This window comes from Lotus japonicus, chromosome 1, assembly GCF_012489685.1.
Source record: "Lotus japonicus ecotype B-129 chromosome 1, LjGifu_v1.2".
NCBI lineage: Eukaryota > Viridiplantae > Streptophyta > Magnoliopsida > Fabales > Fabaceae > Lotus > Lotus japonicus.
The window spans coordinates 110,781,139-110,801,847 of record NC_080041.1 but is presented as its reverse complement, the minus strand read 5'-3'; the positions used below and the strand labels follow the sequence as shown (position 1 = coordinate 110,801,847).

Below are 20,709 nucleotides of genomic sequence, written 5' to 3'. Positions count from 1 at the left end.
GTCGCCACCAAATTATATAGTGTATGACCAAACATTGTCTAGTATTAAAATTTTATCAGGCCTTATCTTATCAGGCCTAATACAATCAGGTCTTATATTATCAGACAAGTTTGGAATATAGATGGTTGTACCGTAAGTGTGATTGCATAATTTTTTAGATAGGAACGTTTCATGGAACCTTTAATAAATTTTTTAATCTTTTCTCTATAGTATTGGGAGAGTTTTTTATGGAGTAATGATATCTTAACACCTCACTTTCTTTTACATTTTATTTTCACTCTTTCTTCTTCATATTTCTCCCAGCATTTTCTATCACATAATACATCATATCACTTATTCTCTTCTTGATTACTGGGGTGAAGGTGAAAAATGGGTGAGTAAGTACCAATATTCTTCTCAAACTTATCGCAGCCTTTCTGAACAGAACGGTAGCTAGAATGCGGTGTGTTTTAGAGCGTGGACCATCGCCGAAATCATCATATGACAGCTCCATTTGTGTCGTGTAATTGTATAATCCAAAGTTCTACTTCCTTAATGGCAAAGAAACCCGATATATAAGGCACCGCGTAATCCATAACGTGGTCTCTGAGCTATCAACTATGGAGGAGCCTCTGCTATCAGGTACAAATTTCAATTCTTACCCTGTATAAATTTTTTCAATTTTTGTTGTTGATCTTGAATGTTTATCATGATTTTGATTCTGGGTATTTATAATTTTTTGTTTTTGTGTTGGGTTTGAAGTAGAACAATCGGTTGAGAAGCAGAGTGAAAAATGGAGCTCATATCAACATATGGGTCGAACCGGTTCTGCTTCATTGGGTGGGACTGAGGTGAGTGTGGGTGAAATACGATCTGCTGCTGCTGCTGCTGCTGCTTCTTCTTCTGCAGGTTACTATCCTCCTTCTCTTCATGGAGCTTTGGTTGGATCGCCCGAGCCTGATCCTACAGGTGAGCGCTCTTGGTGTTTTCTAATCCTGTTTTCAATGATCATGGTTGGTTTGGACTTTTATGTTATATGTTTCTGATGTTCATTTCCATGACTAATTACTGAAAAAATGTATTCATCATCACCATCTTCTCCCTTTTTTTTTATAATTATGTAAACTTTAAAGGTTGTGGAAATTATAGGATCCAAGTAACATTTAATGAAATTTAAGGAACCTGAGTTGGGGCAATTTGTTTGTTTTTCTTTAGAAACATCTTTGATATATATGAAGCAAACATATTACTGCTAGTTTTCTGGCTTATGTTCATTGTAGAAGAGTATTTTCCGATGTAAACCTGCATGTTAAACTTGTTGCAGTGCAAGCACCTGTTTATCAAGGTGGATATGGAGGAGATTATGGTGGACCCAGAACCGAATACAAGAGGTATGGGTACCTGAAGCGAACCTATGAAAGATGTGTTTTAGATGACTTGTCATATTGAAACTAGGCTGTGCGTGAGGCTTTCTAATTTTGTGGTTTTAATGCCCGAAGGAGTTAATAGTTCTGGTTTCATTCTACAATGATTTAAACCGTTTTTTGGCGGATGTTAGATGTTTGATTGTTGAAATTAATAAAAGGGCAGAGTCAGCCATAGATAGTGAAGTTCAGATATACCAACATTATTGGGAGTGTATAATAGTATGGTCTCAAGTCAGCATTCATCAATTGCGTTTTCATCAGTGTTTATGATACTTTCTAACATACATTTTAATAATTAATCATATCGAGATAGCTTCCTAGCTTGCAGTATTATTGTTATCTTTGACCAATGTGTCTATTTGTCCGGTTCCTCATTTTAGTCTTGTCTTACTTTCTTGGCACGTTTGGTCTTTCACCTTATTTTGAGTGAAAGCATTGAGTTTGTACTTTGTGCATGTGTGAATGGGTAGAAAAATGTCCAATTACATTAGATAGTAAAGATGATGATGATGTTGTTATCCATTGAAAAAGCTGCATGATAGATCAAGACATTTGGTCCAACTCTTGGCTTAAGGCTCTACGAATAACCCTGAAATGATTGAATCAATTATTATGAATTTACTGTGTGATAGATAGTTAGAGCATTAAATTTAGAGTTACAAGGGCTTTTACGGATGTAGCTTTTGAGTGATCTGAGGGGTCTACACATCTAGAAGACTACAGGGCTGAAAATAGAAACAAAGGTATATGGGGTTTGATATCAAAGGGTCCCAAAAATATATGAAACTATAGAAGTCTTTAAGTTCCCTTCAATGTTCATGTGCCCCCCTATGTCCTCATCAAAAGGGTTGATTTTGGTCTCTTTGGTTTAACATGACCTTCAAGGAACCAAGGAATATTTACTACTTGAAAATTTGTGATCACATATATTCGATCTGTGTGATGATGTTACTATTCTCATGGAAAACTACAGTATTTTTGCAAGTTGAAAATTTGTAGTTAAATATATCTGATCGGGGTTGAGGTGTTATACTGTTATGTACCTTTCATATGGAGTCATGCACAAAAAAGTTAATCTTATACAGCATGAATCAACTAGTTTAAATACTTGTTTATTTGCATTGGAAATGCTCCAGTTCGATAAGATTAGTGGATCACTCACAGATATTTAGTCTTGCATATTCCACGCGGATGTCTAGTTCTGAGTTTGAGGGGATGTGTAAGTCCCACATTGACTAGAGACATAACTTAATTCGTCTTTATAAAGGGTAGAGCAACTCTCACCTTTGAGATAGATAGATTCATTCGTCTTTGAAAGATTTCCCTATAACTATAGGAGTGCATCAAGGGTCAATTTGAGCCCTTATCTCTTCATCATAGTTCTAGATATACTTACAGAACACATACACGGGACAGCACCACGGTGCATGATGTTAGTTGATGATATAGATTTAATTGGAAAGTCGAGAGAAAAATTAAATGAAAAGTAAGAGATATGGAGACAAGCCTTGGAAACACATGGCTTCCGCCCAATGCTGTCAAAGCTTACTATATAGTATATAGCCAGCTCTGTAGCACCGTTGTGGCGTGTAGTGGCCTCTGGCTGTTCCTGGTTGCTGTGTAGCATCACAATTTAGTGTAGCCAGATGTTGTGGTGGGTAAAGCAATAGAAACGGCGCTATTTGGTCATCATTTGGTGGGATTGATGAGAACCTAAAGATTCCCTAAAAGAATTATCTTTAAGGTTGGTTGTGGGGGATATTTTAGGGTTTCTCTTCAAATACATACTTAAAAGGGTTTGAAGTGATAAAAACCTTTTCACGCCTTTCTTCCTTCCTCTCCCCAAGCTAACCCTTAGATGGTCTGTTATAGTTCATGTAGTTAACCCCACCTAGTGGGAAAAATCTTAGATGATGATGATGGTGGTATATTATATATATCTAATTAAAAAGCATTGTTCACATCTAAGTTGTCTCTAAAATGTACGTTTTCAACAAAACCCATTATGATATGGATTTCCCGAGTTGAATTTTCCAGCACTATATTGGCAAATAATCTTGGGTGATCCACTTTTAGGGAAACCTTGGATGAAGTAGAGATACGAGAGTTACTCATTGATCATGTAGGCCACCGTTGTTGTTGGGGTAGCCGTCCTGCTCGATCATGGAAGATTCATGCGGTGGAAGACTGTAACGTTTATGTTGGAACTCTGGATACTTTTATAGAGGAAAGAGAGATCATAAAAGAGACGGAGACATACCTTGGTGGCAGTTTTGATGGACAGGATAAAGGGCCTGAACTAAGTATTTGGGAATTGGATCTAAGGTCTCAGTTTCCTGTTCTGTTTGCACCCTACAAAGAAGTACGTGAAAAGATTCCTCATTCTGAAATTATTGAGAAATGCTCAGGTGATTTCTGGATTTGCATCTCAAAGTTTCACAAATCAAATCTATATGTATATATATACTGCTATTTTCTTAATATTTCCTTTTGCCTCTCCTAACAAAACCCTGGAATTATTTTCAGGTTGTGCTGGGCGGGGGGATCTAGTCTGTGCCACATGCAATGCAGGCCAAGAACCTGGATATTATAAAGAAAATCAGATGAACCAGTGTTCTACATGTTATGGAAGGGGTTTGATTGCTCATAAAGATGGTTCTGACACCCTGTGAGTAGTTTTTTTGCTCACATGGAGTAGGTGAAGCTATGGTGCATATAGCAATGGAAAATCTAGGATGCATTGCTTTTTGTGAATGTGGAAATTTAAATTTGTAATCCATTTATTCAATTTTCATTGTCTTGCAGATGTGTGAAATGTAATGGTAAAGGGAAGATTCCTTGTGCGACTTGTGGATCTCGTGGACTAATTAAGTGTGAAACATGCAATGGAAGTGGATCTCTTCTATCACGCAGTGTTGCCATTATTAAATGGTATGTCAATCTGCCACGTCAAATCATGCATTGTCTAATTTTGTATAACTATGAGGGGTACAATTGGTGCCGACTGTACATGCTTCAATGATCTCTAGATTAATTTTAATCAAACTTAGTGTAACTGTTTAGAATAAATCACCCGGAGGAGTTGCTTTACTAGGTACCCACTTTAAAGGCTTACGTGCTTTTTAGTAGGGACTATATTTTTTTGGAGGAATTTATTTGTTTGGTTCCGTAGTTTTCAAAATCCCCTTCCATATACTATTTGATGTCCAAAACAGTGTGATATGTATACAAGAAATCTGTATAGAGTGAAGTGCATCACCAGTTATTATGAACTGATCTATGGTTGATACGTTATCAGTAATTGTTATTGTTAGATTATATACTTAAGCTATTCAGGTCAATTTAAATAAACAAGGCCTTTGTGTCTGGTAGCAAGATTGTCTTATTCATGTTGGGAAGTAAAATAAATTCACTCTAATGCTGATTCTATAACTTCCCTGCATAAACTTGTACTGTCTTATTTTGATTGTCCTTGACAATGTCCTGCATATTTTAGCTATCCCCCACTTCCTCCAATTTGCTCAAGAAAGATTTGCAACGGTTTTTTACAAAAATATGTGTTTGACAAAACAAGAGAATTTTAAACATGGTAAATGTAGGTAGTAAGAGGCAAATCATATTAAAAGAGTGTAGCTCAACAAGTGAAATAAACCTGAATTTCCCTATGATAATACATTTTGTGTTTTGAACATGCTCTTAAAGCTGAAGTTGGTATCTGAGGTTTAAAATAAAGTTTGCTGTTTGTTGGTGTGAGATTTGGAGAGTATGGCTTTCTAATTAGAGGTAGAAAGATGTGAATGTTAAGGTGTATCTTGGTAAAACATGATAAGAAAAGCTCCAAGATAAAGCTTTAAAATGTTGTTTGATGGGAGAGTTGTCTGACATGGGTTTCAGAAACATTCAACATCCAGAATCTAATTAAGAAAAGTCTTAGGAAAGGTTCCTAAGATGGCTTGATCTTTTTTGAAATATAGATTCTTATGTCCTAGTTTACATAGTAAAATTAAAGCCAAAATGCCAAGGATGATTGTAGGGAGAAAAGCATTAACATAATTTTAAATAATGGAAAGCAGAGTTTACAGAAAATGGAGCATTTACTATTTATGATCTTTATGTGGCCATGAATCCATGATGAAGATTTTGTACTGTTCGAAGGTACATGCGGCAACTCAAAATAGTGAGGGACAAAATGTCTGTCGTAGTTTGATGTTTGAGCATTGCTGCTCAAACCCTTGTGCAATTTGAAATCTGTCAATCTATTGATGATCAGATCAAATATTGTAAAATTACTTTATTCATATTTTCAGTATCATGCTACTTCATACATGTAATCTTCTAAAAAGTTCCTTGTCATACAGTTTCATGTTATTTGTCATATAGATTCATTTTCAGTATTGAGCTCGCGTGTACTGTTACAGGAAGACACTTTCAACTCGAAAAGTAAATGCAACAAGAGGAGCAGCATCAGTACCAGATGAGGTTTTCCACAGAGCCAAAGGAGTTCAGCTATGCAACACTCAGGCTTACCAGTGCACTCCTGCGTTTTTCGCTGATTCCTTCTTTCTCAACAAGTTCTCTTCTGAAGTCATTGCTGAGAGAGCTCAAGTACCGACCACCGCAAGGATCATATGTGAGAGACACACAATCTCAGTTGTGCCGGTGACTCGCGTCACCATGGCTCATCGTCGGCAATCCTTCAGTTTCTATATCATAGGATATAGCAGGGAGGTGTATTTAAAGGATTATTACCCCTCTAGATATTGCTGGGGCTTGTGTCCATGTTTGGAGTGGTTGAAGTTATAATGTTAGAAAAAAATTCCATCCTGGCAGCATTTGGCAGATGTACATGTGAGTTCTATGTTGTTCGTTCTGGTTGAGAATAACAGAAACAGATTTCTGTGTTTAAGGGGTTTGTAGATGAACTTTATTGTATGCATGATATATCCATTGGCTTGTATGGATCACAGCTATGTGGTTACATTTATGAAATAAAGCTAGATTCAAGTGGTACCAATTACCATACCACCTGTAAATACTTGATATTACTGTTATTCTTTCATTTATTCATCAACATGTTTGCATCGTTTAAGTGATGAATACTTGTTATTGGTTCAATAATTTCTTAGCTTGTTTGGATCACTAAACTGGTAAGATACATGGGAATAGTAGCAACACAATTCTTTTATGGGAATAGGGTACTAAATGTACTGTTTAATGGTAATAATCTTCTCCATTATTGGTTTAATCATAATTCAGCATGACATTATGCTCGTAAAATGTCACTTTTTCTCAATACATAAGAGAAAGAGAGTTTCTTCCTTTTTTGAGTTGGAAAAACTGAAATGTCCTTGAGACTAAACCAAGTAACCAACTGATTTCCAGGAAACATGTTCTTAGACAACTTAGGTCCTTTGAAGAGAGCTTATTGTATGATATCATAAAAGGGCATGTGAGACGGTTGGAAATTGAAAGTCCTGGCCTACACAAGACCAGTCACAAGTCAACAAATTCAGTTCAAATACCGAATGCATTCAACTAGAAGACTCTACTCGTTCACCCACAATTGTAGCCAATGCTAGTGTAGTTATTATAGTTAAAAAATAAAAAGAGAAGAAAAGGAAAAGGAACGCAACCTACCTTCTCCCAAAGACAAAAAAATACTACTGTACTTGATTTTTTTAACCATCGATGTCCTTTATGAAAGTCAATTTTATTTGAGTGTCACCTAAAATATTCCCATAATAGATATGCGTGAGACTAATATCTTATCTCACTGTCAGCGCACTAAGCTTTCAATTTGTTAGAGTTGGTAATTAAATCCCCAATCACTTACTTACATGATAAAGTGTTGAATCACTATGCAAACTCACTTAATTATAAAATTAAATTTATATAAGACGAAAATATCCACATTCTAATTTTTTTATATGTTGATGTGGGGCAACTGGGCAAGCCCCGAAACTACACTAAAGCATTCCTGAGTAAGAGACACCATGCAGTCTCCATAGAGGAGATAATTACAACCAAAAGGCGATCAGTCACATTCTAATTAAACTTTGCTCCTTGAAGTTGAACCAATTGCCTATTGATACAATTTGATTAGTTTGACTTTTGAGTGAAGACTTAGAATTGTAGAACGATAGGGGCTATAGGATAAACAAGTAATTTAATTTATATCAAACCATAAAATAGCAAAGAATAAGGTTTGGTTTCAGCATTTATCTCTATAACCGGTAACAATGAGATTAATAAATACTTAAGGAACCCAGCTATCTGCTAATGTACTGGACCTTGTTAGTTTTACTTATACTTTAATACATATATTTAAACCCGACAAATATTTTTATTTTGAAATATATTATTATTAGGCTTAATTCCAGTTTGGGCCCATGATGTTTCACAAATATGCGATTTGCGTCCCCCGTGTTTAAAACGTGCGGTCAAGCTTCCTGACGTTTCTAAAACGTGCGATCGAAGCCCTTCCGTCCATATTCGTTTGGTTCCCTCTGTTTACCAAATAGAGCTGCGTCCACGTGTAATAAAACGAGCAAATTTACCCCCTGATCTTTCATCTTTGTGCAATTTGCCTCCCTAATGTTTAAAACGAGCAAATTTACTCTCTCATGTTTCAATAAAATTTAAAATAAAACAATTTAATTAAAAAACTGAATAATATCATAATATAACTAAATATAAATTATAAAAAATCCAAATCAGTTCATCTTTTTCACCTGTAATCTCACTCTCTTCACCATAGCCATTTATGTGTTTTTTGTTTGTGCTGGATCTGTTTTTTCATGAAAAATGGAGAGAAATGTGTGTGTTTGAAAGTGGAAGATGAACTAGGGAGAAAATTGTTATTACTATTCTTGATAAATGTGTTGTTTTGTTAACGAACATTAATTGAAGATTCAATTTTTTTCTTGAATTGTTGTTGATTTGAATCTGTTTCAGGTTGTGTTACTTTGATAATGAATGATTTGTTTTCATTCAAGATTAATGATATGTTTTTTTTCTAAAACAAATCAATGATTTTTTTTTTACAATCTTTTAAAGATTTATTTTTTGAAATTCTGTTTTTAAACATAAGGGAGACAAACTGCACAAAGATGAAAGATCAGGGAGTAAATTTACTCGTTTTATTACACGTGGACGCAGCTCCGTTTGGTCAACAGACGGAACCAAACGGATATGGACTGAAGGGCTTCGATCGCACGTTTTAGAAACGTCAGGAAGCTTGACCGCACGTTTTAAACACGGGGGACGCAAATCGCACATTTCTGAAACATCAGGGACCCAAACTGAAATTAAGCATTTTTTTTACAAACAATAAAACCCGTTTGGGAGTTAGCTTTGAGGAAACCTGGATGAGGAATACCGTATCCGACTATCCGAGCCGAATCTCCAAACAATACCCTAGGGTTCTACACACTCCTATATAAACTCTCAGAGCACACTGCGCCACCAGTAGTTGTCAAACTGAAAACCCCGTCCCCTTCAAATTCGTTAGTATATCGTACGTGTTTCAAATTCCAATCTTCTTCGAAGGTTGTTCTTACGTTTGTTTCTATTTTACGAGCATCAGTGAAGAACAAATCCAAATTGTTATCCTTGCACTTTGATTCATTATGAAAATGAAGAAGTTTATGGGGAATTATTAGTCTGAGATGCTCTTTTTTCAATCTCTCTTTATATTTTCAATCTGTTCTTGCTTTATTAATTTTTTTGATTTTTTATGCTGTTAGATTTATGGATCAGTGATGTTAGTTTTAAACTGCGTTATCTATCTGAATCTTCCTAATGGAATTGAAGATAACCATAATCTGCTGAGATCCAATGTCATGTGAATCTATACTGTAGAGCTTAAAGCGTCCCACTGTTTACTGTGCTTATGTTTGCTTGATTTGGGTGTGTAGAGCTTTAGGTCTTAATTGGGAATCAACTGTCTTGGTTTTTTTAAGCTGAATAAAATCATGTTAACATGTTTTGGCCATTTGTTTGAGGATCCTGTATGCCCAGTTGCATAGATCTTCGAGGTTGAATTTGTTCAGCTGTATGGTATGCTCCTTGATTTGTGCTACCTCTGGTTTTATTAGAACCTTTTCATAATTATGATCCACTCCAAATTTGTCTCTATCTTATTTGGTGCCTACAAATCAGTTGGAATCATAACTTCACTACCCAATAGCTTCACTACCCAAGGTCCATTGAAAAAGAGTGTACTGCATTGAAGTTTAGGTGACCTTTCTCTCATAGATTGGGCTTTGGTGCTCTCTTAACTTAAATTCCTGGGTTGGGAATATGTTGTTTTTTATCTTTTGAATGAGTTAATATAACTTTTTGCAATTCGTTTGAAATTTAAAAGTACTTGTAATGAGTAGAAATGTAGAATAGAACTCATTCAAAAGCTAAACATAACACATTTCTAACCTCTTCAACCACTTCCATTAGACATTATTATAGAGAAATTATAGCTCATTCCAACTTTATTGTTTGAAAGGAACTCAACCTTGTTACTTTGATTGATTTTGTGGTCTATGAGAAACGTTGATTAGTGGACATGATTATTAGTTTGAAAGATTTATGTATGCGAATTAGCTTTTGTTTATGGGTTAAGGTTCAATTGATTTTGGGATTATGGTTCTGTGGAAAAAAAATCATCGAGTATGAAAGAAAGTAGGGAGGGAAAAATGGCGTGGAGTTAAGTGAGCAGCCCATGCTTTCTTCATCTTGTTTTCTTTGTGTTCTGAAATTTTTTAAAATTTCTCAATTCCCATTTCCACTATAATGTCTTCATAACAAAATCATCACAAGGATTTGATGGGTTCATGAAAAAAATCATCTATACAAATAATTTTCATCCAAAACCCATAAACTTGTAAATCTCCATGCCCAAATAACTAGAATGAACCCAGAAAAGGAAGAAGGAGGGAGAGAGCAACAATAGCACGATAATTCAAAGAAAAAGTGAAGAAGGAGAAGAGAAGGACATGAACTGGTAGTGCTAGCCCAATGGTTGAGTTTAGGAATGATGATTTGGGTTTCGATCTGTTAATGGTTTTGACAACAAAACCCAAACCTGATTTTATGGGTAAAATCCGATATGATTGAGTTTGGGTTTGGTATTGGTAAATTCGCACCGGAACCCGAACAATATATATGAAATTGTAAAACTACTCTTACATATTATGTTAACAACTTAATTTTTTAACAATTTGATCATATTTGAACATTAAGGTATCATATTTTTTAGCAAAAAAGATATAAAAGGTTTTTTCACAACAAAATAATACAAGTTCCATTTTGTTTTGCAAAAAAATTTATACATTAAATTAGGTTAGGACGTGAATTTGAGGTTACCACGGGTATGGGTAATAGGGTTTGGGTTTAATATGAGAGTTTGATTGAGTTTGGGATAGGCAAAACCTGAGCCCGACCCGTTGCCATCCCTAGTTTCAAGTTTTTAACAAAACAATCTCATGCAAATCAACGAACTCTTATTAAAAAAAATCAACCCACTTCTCTCGGCATTCTTTCTCCCTTGATCCCAGATTGCATGACACCAAACAACTTAGTGGATAGACTTCCCTCCTCCAGACTTGGATTTACAAGCACTTTCTGTCTAGTATCTTTTATAGACATGTGGTGGAGGGTTACACACAGGACCAGCCTAGAGCGACGCGATGGATTTGTGGCAAGAAAGTAGGGCTGTCCACTACAGCCCGGCCCGAACCAGACCCGAAAAAACCGAGGCCTTTTTTGGCCAAACGGGCGGTTCGGGCCGGAAACCGGGTTGCTCGGGTGAAAAAAACCGGGTGTTATTGGGTTAATTCGGTCGAGTTCGGTTTGGAGCCCAGACCGACCGAACCTGATATATATAAAAAAAAAATCCAATAACAGGCCCAACTCGAGTGAATGAAAGGCCCAAACTAAACCTAATCTAATCTGGCCTCTCTCTAACACTCTCCAGTTCTCAAACCCTAGCTTCTTCAACTCACTGCTTCTTCTTCTCCCTGCTTCTCCTTTGCGCCGCCACCGCCCTTCTCCTCTGCGCCGCTACCACTTCGACATCTCCATCTCTTCTCTTCTCACTCAAGCCCTAAAGCCACCTTTTTTTTCTCCATCTCCTCTCACTCAAACCCTAGAGCCGCCGCCACAACCACAACACCATTGGCATTCAATATCTCTTATCTTCTCATCATGCTCCGCCGCCACCGATTCGAAGAGCCCCTCCACCACCACTGCTGTTCTCTCCGTCACGAGCAACAACCACAGAAGAGGCTGATGAAGATGGATTCACGCCGGCTTGGGATTTGAGGCATGCAAGAAGATTGTATTTCTGTTGACACTTTTCTTCTTTGTTTTCTATATTGCGGTGAATGGATCTGTAATTTTGATATTGATCTACTTTTTCTGGGATCTTTTATTTGTATTTATGGATCTGTTTGTTCCAGTTCTTCTTCTTCTTCCTTTTTTTTTTGATTGTTTTTTGGATTCAAAATCCGTGCGAATCCGACCGGCAAACCGCCACCCGACGAAACCCAACCCGAATAGCCCGTAACTGGTGAACGGACGGTGGCGGGTCTGGTGGTTTTGCGTTTTTAAACCGACCAAAACCGGGGGTTTGGCCTGAAACCGACCGAACCCGCCCGTTGGACAGCCCTACAAGAAAGGGACTTCCCCAGGTCAAGAGAGCTCATCTGGATGACATGGATGCGCACATCGTTATCTGGACCCCCTTTCGCGATCATAGATAATGCCGCCACTAACAATTGTCAATGTATTCGGGGTACATTCGTGTACATTCGTGCATCGAATGTTAGTCGACCTTATCTCCTGAAGAGGGTGCTCTGCCAGTTCGGCTACGTTCAAACTGTTCCCAAGGTCCCCCCAACCACAATACTATGGTCGGGGATCACATCCGTTCATTACACCCGACTCTGCGCATACACAACATGGTGGAGTGGTAAGTTTAAGTAAAAGTAGCTTACATCCGATTATGTTTTTTATTTTATGTTTCACTAACATCCAAATTTTCAGGATATCATGCGGCGGATGGAGGACTGGTTCACAGAGGCGCTGGATGCAGATGATGCACCTCAGGTAAGGAATCGTTGTCGAGGGATTGTGCAGAGGGCCTTGGACTATGTCAGACAGCGGAGCACCTCCACATTTGTGTACCGTAGGAGGCTCAAGGGAGACAAATCCACATGGCCTAGTTCATGATTGCATTTCAGGATGTCTGTTTTTGTTGACTGTTGGTGTTGATTGTAGACATGGCTTTATATATGTTTACGTAGTTCAGTACTGATGACTTTATTTATATATGGATCATCTCATTTGGTGACTTTGTTCATGATTCTGGTGTTGTTTAATAGGTTCAACATTTTAACATTCCGGGTTTTTTTTATCCCGAAATGGAAATAAATTTCATTTTAACACTACGTTTGTTTTCCTGGATTTCATAATCCCATAACACATGCCAAATGTATTTCGAGAATGATTTTACCCGAATACATTTCATACCTAAGCTTCCAAAATTTAAATCTCGAAACGTTAAAGACATTAAATGTACTCCGGGTTATAATCCTCAGAAGCTTAGGCATGAATGAAGTGTTCTAGGTTTTAAATCCCAGAACATTAATAAAAAAAATTCTGAGAATACAAAAGCCAGAATGCATAATAAGAAGAATACTATACACAATTTACTACATTAAAGTGATGTGTGAAATTAGGGGTGTTAAATTTAACTCCCTTAGTGCTTTAGGCATTTTTGGCCTAACCCACTTGTTTTGAATGGCTATGTAGAATCTCCCCACTATATAAGGAGTGCTCTTTCGATCAAAACAAAGGAGTGCTTTAGGCAGTTTTGGCCTAACCCACTTGTTTTGAATGGCTATGTAGAATCTCCTCACTATATAAAGAGTGCCCTTTCGACCAAAAAAAAAAGGAGTGCTCTCGTTGTAGTTTGAGACATCTTTAGTCATATTTAGAGAATTCACATATTTTCAAGTGTTTGGAGCATAGTTTCTCTCTTGGGGTTTTCTTCAGAGAAGACTACCTTGAGGATTATCAAGGGTGCATCACACTTGTGGCTTTTCTTCACCAATGTTTATCATTCTTCAATTCTATGGAGAGTGTGGCGCATAGATCACCTTCTCCTCCTTTTCCACTTTGCAGTTTCTTCACATTTTGGTGAAAATCCATGGAGTTTGAAGATGGATCCTTATTATTTGGTATCAAGAGTCTCTTGAAAAAGTTTTTGTTGATTTGAAGATCTCTTCCTCAAAAAGCTTCAGCTCAAAAGTTGCTGTTACCAATTTGTTGTCTCCTTCATTGAACTGATAGTTCAAATACGTGGAACGAAACTCAGAGTTAGAGTGATTGTGAGAAATTTAGGCAGTGTTAGTGAGAATCAAGGCAGAGAAACTTTCAGTGAGAGGTGGTACAGTGCAGTCCGATGGTTCAAATCTTTAAAGCACAACCCTCATCATGCACAAAATCTGAGTAATTATATATCCAGTACAAACAAGATGAGACAAGGTGATTCATGTGACTGCTAAATAGTAAATCCAACTTATTTAGATTAAAGATTATAGTACAGTGTTTTTTTCCCCACATGGAGATGAGACATCAAAACCTAAATGCATCCAAAAGAAAAGTCATAAGACCCAATCTAGTTTACCAGATTGTTAACTTTAATGGTAGGATGTGCCTGAGTGTAGGTTTAGATTGATCTTTTGGTAGTCATGTTTTCTCCACCTTCTCATATAGTCTATTCCTAATCTCCAATACGACTAGATATCCTTGTGATCATATGACATATATACTCCAGTTTTCCCTTTTCTTTATTTGCGGTATGCAATCAATTTTATTGAGTTGAAGAAGTGACCTTCAGGCAATTTCACACTTTAATATTGAAAGAGAGCTGGTTGAATTCCTGGAGAAGAGTTCAAAAATTGTGTCCTTTGAGCAGGAACTGGCAGGGTTGAGTGACTCTGCAGAGCATCTGACAAAGTGCACTTTCCATTCTATCCATTAGAAGACATATTGGAAAGATATTATAACAACCACACTACAACCATACCAAATGAAAATTCACAATATCTGGAGAGTAATGAAAAATAAAATATTCACCCTAAGGATCTTGACTCCATTCTTACAATCCCAAATCAACATACACAAAACCTGTTAAACACTGCTTTGAAACACTACACCCACATAACAGAAAAGTCCTGGTGAGCAACCAGCACTGCTCATCTCACAAACAAGGTACTAAAACAAGGTAAATCAAATAGAAGGACAAAGAGTGTGATGTGAAAAAAAAAATTATCTTTGAGGTCTTGTCCTAAATTATGTGAATGATAAATGACAAAGCATGAAAAGGTAGAATCATGTCACTCATTCTATTTCCTTACACAGTATTGAGAACCTGATAACATGTTTTGGGAAAAAAATTATATATATTCAAAATGAACACCCGGATACAGTTTCAGACTAAATTTACTTAGTACTAAGACTCAAGTGAAGATTTTCAGACTAAAATGAACAGGAAACTTTTAAATCCAATAGGCACAAATCTGTCAGAAGCTAAACTGCACATGATGAGATAGATTTATGTTTCACAATTTTCATAGAATCAAGTCATTTTTCCTCATAAACTTAGACATATATCGCATGTTTGGAAATTTTTCAACAATTGATTCTAAAGCTAGAATTAGTTATGTGGAGAAGCTTCTGTCAATATCTTCTGGATGCCAAATTCATTTTGAAGAAATGGAAGCAGATCAAAACATGCTAGTACTTTCTAACCATAATTCACTCTAGAACATTTCATCCTGGAAGTGATGGAACCAAACATCTATGAAAAGCATCAAAATCCAGTGAAAACATACATGAACATCGCTCTATAAGGAACATGGCATGCAAGCTTCAGTTTCAGGCATTGGTTTGGTTCCAAGGAAATAGGAAGACAAATATCTACAGTTTACAAAATATACCAAGACATTTTAGAATATTCACATGGTGGCTAGCTGAACCTACTACAAGCATGTATCACAGCAGAACATCACACTGAACTAAAATGGGACTTAACAAGCTTAAAAAATTAAAAGATCAAAATTACATATAATTCCTATTAAAAATTAACAAGCATAAACAAGTTATGCAACACTGACATGAGAAAACCACAGTCTAGTAATGGACGGATGACAACTAGTGCCACCCAAATTTAAACCGAAATCAATATTAAACCTGAATATGCCCAGTAAACACCCTGACTTAAATATAGTAAATACTGAAATATCAAAAGCAATAATTCCTTCTGAAGAGTTACAACAGCAGTGAAATATTTAAACAAATACGTAAAATCTAAGATGAGCATTGAACTAGAGAAAAGGGAGGGATACAAATTAGTAGTAAATGGTACCAATTTGCCAAAAGAAACATCCAATCAATTAAAGCTTTTGCACATAATTTAACTGTGTAATCAGTAGACATAGAACCATAATGCTAAACCAATTAGTTCTATATGAGAAAGAATATGGTTGATCAATTCAAAATCAGGAAATGTCCAAAACTAATGAACTAACCTCAGCACAAATAAATTATCTTTCAAAATCAGTATGGTGTGGGATCCTCAAGTTCCTGTTGGCACAAAAAGATGACACAATCACCATAGTATATCTACAAAATAATGATAGGGACTCATGACCAAGGTGTTCTACACAGCATAGTTCCAATCCCAGACCCAAAAACACCATGGTAGAAAATAGAGACACGAAAAAATAGAGCATAAATGGAAAATAGAGTGCAAGTACACAACATCTGGCTGAAAACCACGAGGCTTGGCCAAAATGGTGCAGGAGAAATGTACTGATTTTTGCTGGAAACCACAGCTTCTGGCTGATATTGTACTGATTTTTTGCTTATTAGTGATAAGTGATAACCATGTGAGTTTGAAATGTAAAACCTATATCACTTTGTAGAATGAATTACAATGAACTAAAAGAAGAATGAAGTATTGATAAAATTTGTACTCACTGCAACAGAAGTGATAGAAATTGAGCGACCTAGGTCATGGGAACATCTCACAGGAAACTTGAACCTACAAACGCAAAGAAGAGGATTAAGAAACTCGAGCGATTATGTGGACTGAAGCTCAAGCGATTATGTGGACTGAAGCTCGAAGAAGAAAAGGGTTAGGAACTCCATTTTACCTTGAGCAATTTGCGGACTGAAGCTTGAGCGATTAGCAGGACTGAAAACCTTGAGCAAATGACATTATTCATCAATGCAGTGATTTGAAAACCTATTTCCTTTCCCATAAATTTACCTGAGGATATAGCCCATGACAAGGTTTGGTTGCCATTTGCAGTATGCCAATGGTATCATACCATGGCAAACAAAAAGATTAATCGAATATGAAAACTGGATTTTGCTATCCTAAGAGTTTATAAAGAATAAAAGATTTGATCTCCATAAGATGGTCATCATAAGTAGATTCCATTATTCTCTTATGGAGCAATTATACAAAGCAAAAGGTGTGCACATGCTTAGCGAAGACCTTGAGAGTTATCTTCAAAACATTTTAAGGCAAAAACTTTAAGATGCAATAAAGAAGAAAAAATACTAGTATTCCAAAAATAGATGAAGTCTATAATCTATATCATTGATAGAAGTAGCTTCTGCAGTAGCCCAAAGCAGGCGCTAAAGCTTTTTATCGCAGAAACTATCCACTGAATGCAGAGAGCCAGAGAGAGTGACTGAAAGATGCCTATAAACCAAATAACCTATATAACATTAAGTGCTAGAACACTAGTGAAGATAGCAGAGTATGCAGACCAATCTAAATACTGCTAAAAAAATCAGCATTGCAAAAGGAATGAAAGAAAGGAAAGGAATAGATCAATTAAGGAAAGAGAAGAGAAACAATGGCGTAATTGGTGAAACAAATGAAATCGTGATTCAAATCTGAATATGTTGCAATTTCATGGACAAAGTATCACTTAAGAGAGTTAAGACCATAATATGCATGACAACAATGCTTCTAACATGGGTGATCCTTTTCCAATGCTCCTTAAAGTGTTATTTAAAAAAAAGACATCATTATATCTAATCCTAATTTAGAGAATGGAGATAATGTAATTAAATAAAAATAAAGGGAGGAAATACAGAATAATCTTGCTTTATTAGGTTAGGCTGAGATAATCACAATAATTAATCTTTATGGTGGAGTATTGTTCTTTCTTAATTTTGAGTTCCTTATGGTGGACAGTGAAGTCAAGTTTCAAGCAGATAAAGACCAATGTACATTATTACTATCAAACAATCAACATGAAATATACAAACTGATTGTTGTCATTTACCAGCATCGTGCAACAAAACCTAGGTCAGCATCATCAAATTATACATCCTTAACTTAGATTTGATCATATTTCGAAAAGGAAAAAAATAAGAAGCAAACCATGTAACCATGAAAGCAGAGTTGGATCTTGATCTCAATTTACTAAAAAAATGGACAATGACATAACAAAAAGTTAATTAAATAGTTGTTTACCAAACTACAACAAAGCAAAACCTGAATACAAGAAACACTGATTTACAACACAAGCATTCAACTAGTTCCCTTCCGTAGATCTACTCCTTAGCATCGTTAATTGTTTTATCTACAACAATATTCACTTTCTTGTACTCAAAATCTACAGGCTGCACAACATACTCCTCCGGCACCACCGGACGTCTGTTACCAAAGATGGTCCAGAAATAAAGTACCATGAATGCCGTCAATGCTCCACATCCAGCGCCAAATATCATTGCAGCAAGAACTTTTGAAAGGCAATCACTCCTTGATTTCACTGCCGGAGTTTCAGCGTTCTTAGCAACGATCTTGGGATCCAGAGGCTCAGAATGCATCCAGTGTGGAAAATGCCTCGCGCGAAAGCTCCATGAATAAAGAAAGCATGCTTGAGAAGTATTATTCCCTTTCACTGAACTAAAGCCTGCAAACATCTCTTTATCCTCCTGCACATTTGAGAAATCAATTGAGTGCCAGAGCAATGGATCAGCAGGCCTTGATTGACCATATTGACTCAATCTAACTTCAATGCGCCTTGAACTCGCTTCATAATCAATCCAAGCATGCAACTTTCCCCCACTTCTTAGACTCATGTTCACAGAAGAGGTATTGATAATTTTAGCAGGAACAGAACTACCAAAATTAATTGCCACAGCCACATTAAAACTAGCAGAACCTTCATTGCTACCATCCTTTGAAGCACTAAACTGAACACCAATAGCCTTAAACTCCCTATTCTTCAATCCAAAAGAAAACCCAGATGAAGTGTTACTAAAAACCTCACCTTCAAGACCACTTGGGACTAAAACAAAAGCCAAGCCATTCCCATCATCCAAGGAGATTGAGAATGCAAAGTAGGTTTGAAATGAGACACATCCCCTTGCATTACCATCAACAAGCTTAATGGGCTTCTTATACATGACTTTCCCACTCCCAGAATTCCCATACCCAGAAAGAAAAACTTGAGAACCACCATTGACAAGCCTTGCATTGCCATAAAGTCCCACACTTGAGTTGAATTTTGGATCTTTTCCAAAATTTGTGAAAGCAAAAGATGAAACTGAATCAGAAGCTTGGGTTTTGAGGAAGAAGATGAGGAAGGTTAAGGCTGTGAAATGGTGGGAAGTGGAAAATGGTGACATAATTGAAGTGGGTATGAGGTAAATCTGGGTGGGTATGGCTCTAGTGTTGGTGGGTTGATCCCATTTGCATATCAGAAAGGTAATAAAGGTGGTTGGTTCTAGGGTTTGAGAGTGAAGAAAGAAAGAAAACCGAGGAAGAAAGTTTAAGAATCTTAGGCAAGTTGTTGAAGTTGGAGGTTGTGAAAATTAAATAAGGTTTTAACTCATATTCTGCAACTTCTTGTGCACTTTACTAGTTACACTTTCTCTCAGTGCGACCCAAACAAGGGAATATAATTTAAAGGGTTAATTATGTTTCTTTCTCGTAATCTAGTTTGAGTTCAGAGTTCTTAAATAGTTTCACATGAAAAGAGAGGGTTCATGTCAAGTATGGTGTCTTTTTCAGCATACAAAATAAATGCATGTGCTGCTTTTTGTTGGTACTTCTCTTTCATATTCAATACCTCCAACAAAATACAAGTGTTTGTTTTTTTCCCCAAGATATCTCCACAATCTCGACAATTATGAAACTAATCTTTTGAGGTATAAGTCTCTCCCAATAAAAGCACACATTACCTTGGAATCAAACTCTGAACTACATACTGCACAACTATCAAGTATTGTTTTTTCGCTGTTCTGAAAACAACATTTGTGATTTTAGCCTAAATTGGAAGCATTGATACTTTATGCAATGAGTGTTTTTAATGAGTTTAATAAATATGTATTATCGGTATAAAATAGTTTTACACTGACATCCAATTATATTACGGCATATAAGATGAATAGTTAAATTCGTTTTTAATTTTAATTAAAATAAAAATTATATTATATAATTTGTCGAAAATCAACTGAATGTCTATGTAAACAAAATTTACACTATCAGTGCACAATTCTTTAATTTTTTTTCTTAAACCGATAATTTGTTTGGAGATTTTTTAACTGTAGTACTTTCGACAAATAACTTTTATGAGATTTAAACTTGTGCCATTGTTTTTAAGAAGATCTAATTTTTCTACCATTCATACCTTGTCGGTAATTTATAAGAGTAAATAATGTAAATAAAAGAATTCAAATGTAATTCAAGACTTATTATAAAAGAAAAAAAATTGAAATGTATAAATTAATTAAAAAGGTGATATTTTATTTTCTTGCCAATGCAAGCTCATGCTTGGAAATTATATAATATAAACATCATTCATGTTTTAAAAACAGGCATGGAGTCCTTCTTAAACCATCTTCCTTTCAATTATATTTTCGGATATTTTTTTTTTATTATTCTATTACATCAATTGTAATTTTTATTAGTTTTCCTTTTCTATTTCTATCTCTCTAATATTTTGTATTGATTAAAGTATCTAAATAATCAGTAACTATGAGACTAGTCTATCTCTTTACGATCGATCAACGTATAAAGTGATAAAGGGAATGAGTGAGTTTTTTTTTTCATTTCTAGATCTTTTAAGTGTGAGTTTTATACGAAGTACAAACTTGTATAGAAAGTATCAATACTTGACTTCAATTCAAAGGGATTCCGACTGTTTCATATTAAATAACATAACCTTTTTCATGTTGAGAATTCAAGTGTGGGTTGGAGTTCCACATTGGT

The 20,709-nt window shown here is 36.0% G+C and overlaps 2 protein-coding genes and 2 non-coding genes across 5 annotated transcripts; 3 read left to right on the top strand and 1 right to left on the bottom strand.

Moving 5' to 3' along the window:
* The first annotated feature begins 365 nt into the window (after nucleotides 1–365).
* Nucleotides 366–6,439, top strand: LOC130729217 (uncharacterized). Of its 2 annotated transcripts, none has more exons than XM_057580881.1 (7): nucleotides 366–621; nucleotides 745–948; nucleotides 1,304–1,370; nucleotides 3,483–3,814; nucleotides 3,933–4,074; nucleotides 4,212–4,337; nucleotides 5,825–6,439. In XM_057580881.1, exons 1-7 carry the CDS (start codon nucleotides 600–602, stop codon nucleotides 6,207–6,209), a joined length of 1,278 nt encoding a protein of 425 aa, XP_057436864.1. In that variant the 5' UTR covers nucleotides 366–599; the 3' UTR covers nucleotides 6,210–6,439. The 2 variants fall into 2 exon arrangements, with proteins under 2 accessions (XP_057436864.1, XP_057436863.1); XM_057580880.1 differs by having other exon boundaries at nucleotides 742–948.
* Nucleotides 6,440–8,981: 2,542 nt separating this feature from the next.
* On the top strand, nucleotides 8,982–9,079 carry LOC130734940 (small nucleolar RNA snoR26). The gene has a single exon (XR_009018273.1). It is a non-coding gene; the product is annotated as a small nucleolar RNA snoR26 (small nucleolar RNA).
* A 75-nt stretch (nucleotides 9,080–9,154) lies between these two features.
* Nucleotides 9,155–9,244, top strand: LOC130734941 (small nucleolar RNA snoR27). The gene has a single exon (XR_009018274.1). It is a non-coding gene; the product is annotated as a small nucleolar RNA snoR27 (small nucleolar RNA).
* Nucleotides 9,245–17,892: 8,648 nt separating this feature from the next.
* LOC130729216 (L-type lectin-domain containing receptor kinase VIII.2-like) lies at nucleotides 17,893–19,389 on the bottom strand. The gene has a single exon (XM_057580879.1). The coding sequence runs from the start codon at nucleotides 19,122–19,124 to the stop codon at nucleotides 18,045–18,047; it is 1,080 nt and encodes a 359-aa protein (XP_057436862.1). The 5' UTR covers nucleotides 19,125–19,389; the 3' UTR covers nucleotides 17,893–18,044.
* Between the last annotated feature and the right edge of the window lie 1,320 nt (nucleotides 19,390–20,709).

Excerpts from the sequence above, each read along its gene's own strand:
- LOC130729217 (XM_057580880.1), top strand. The coding sequence starts at position 600 with ATGGAGGAGCCTCTGCTATCAG. Across the intron at positions 1,371-3,482 it reads CCCAGAACCGAATACAAGAG|GGAAACCTTGGATGAAGTAG; the intron begins GTATGGGTACCT and ends ATCCACTTTTAG. Across the intron at positions 4,075-4,211 it reads AAAGATGGTTCTGACACCCT|ATGTGTGAAATGTAATGGTA; the intron begins GTGAGTAGTTTT and ends ATTGTCTTGCAG.
- LOC130729216 (XM_057580879.1), bottom strand. The coding sequence starts at position 19,124 with ATGTCACCATTTTCCACTTCCCACCATTTCACAGCCTTAACCTTCCTC.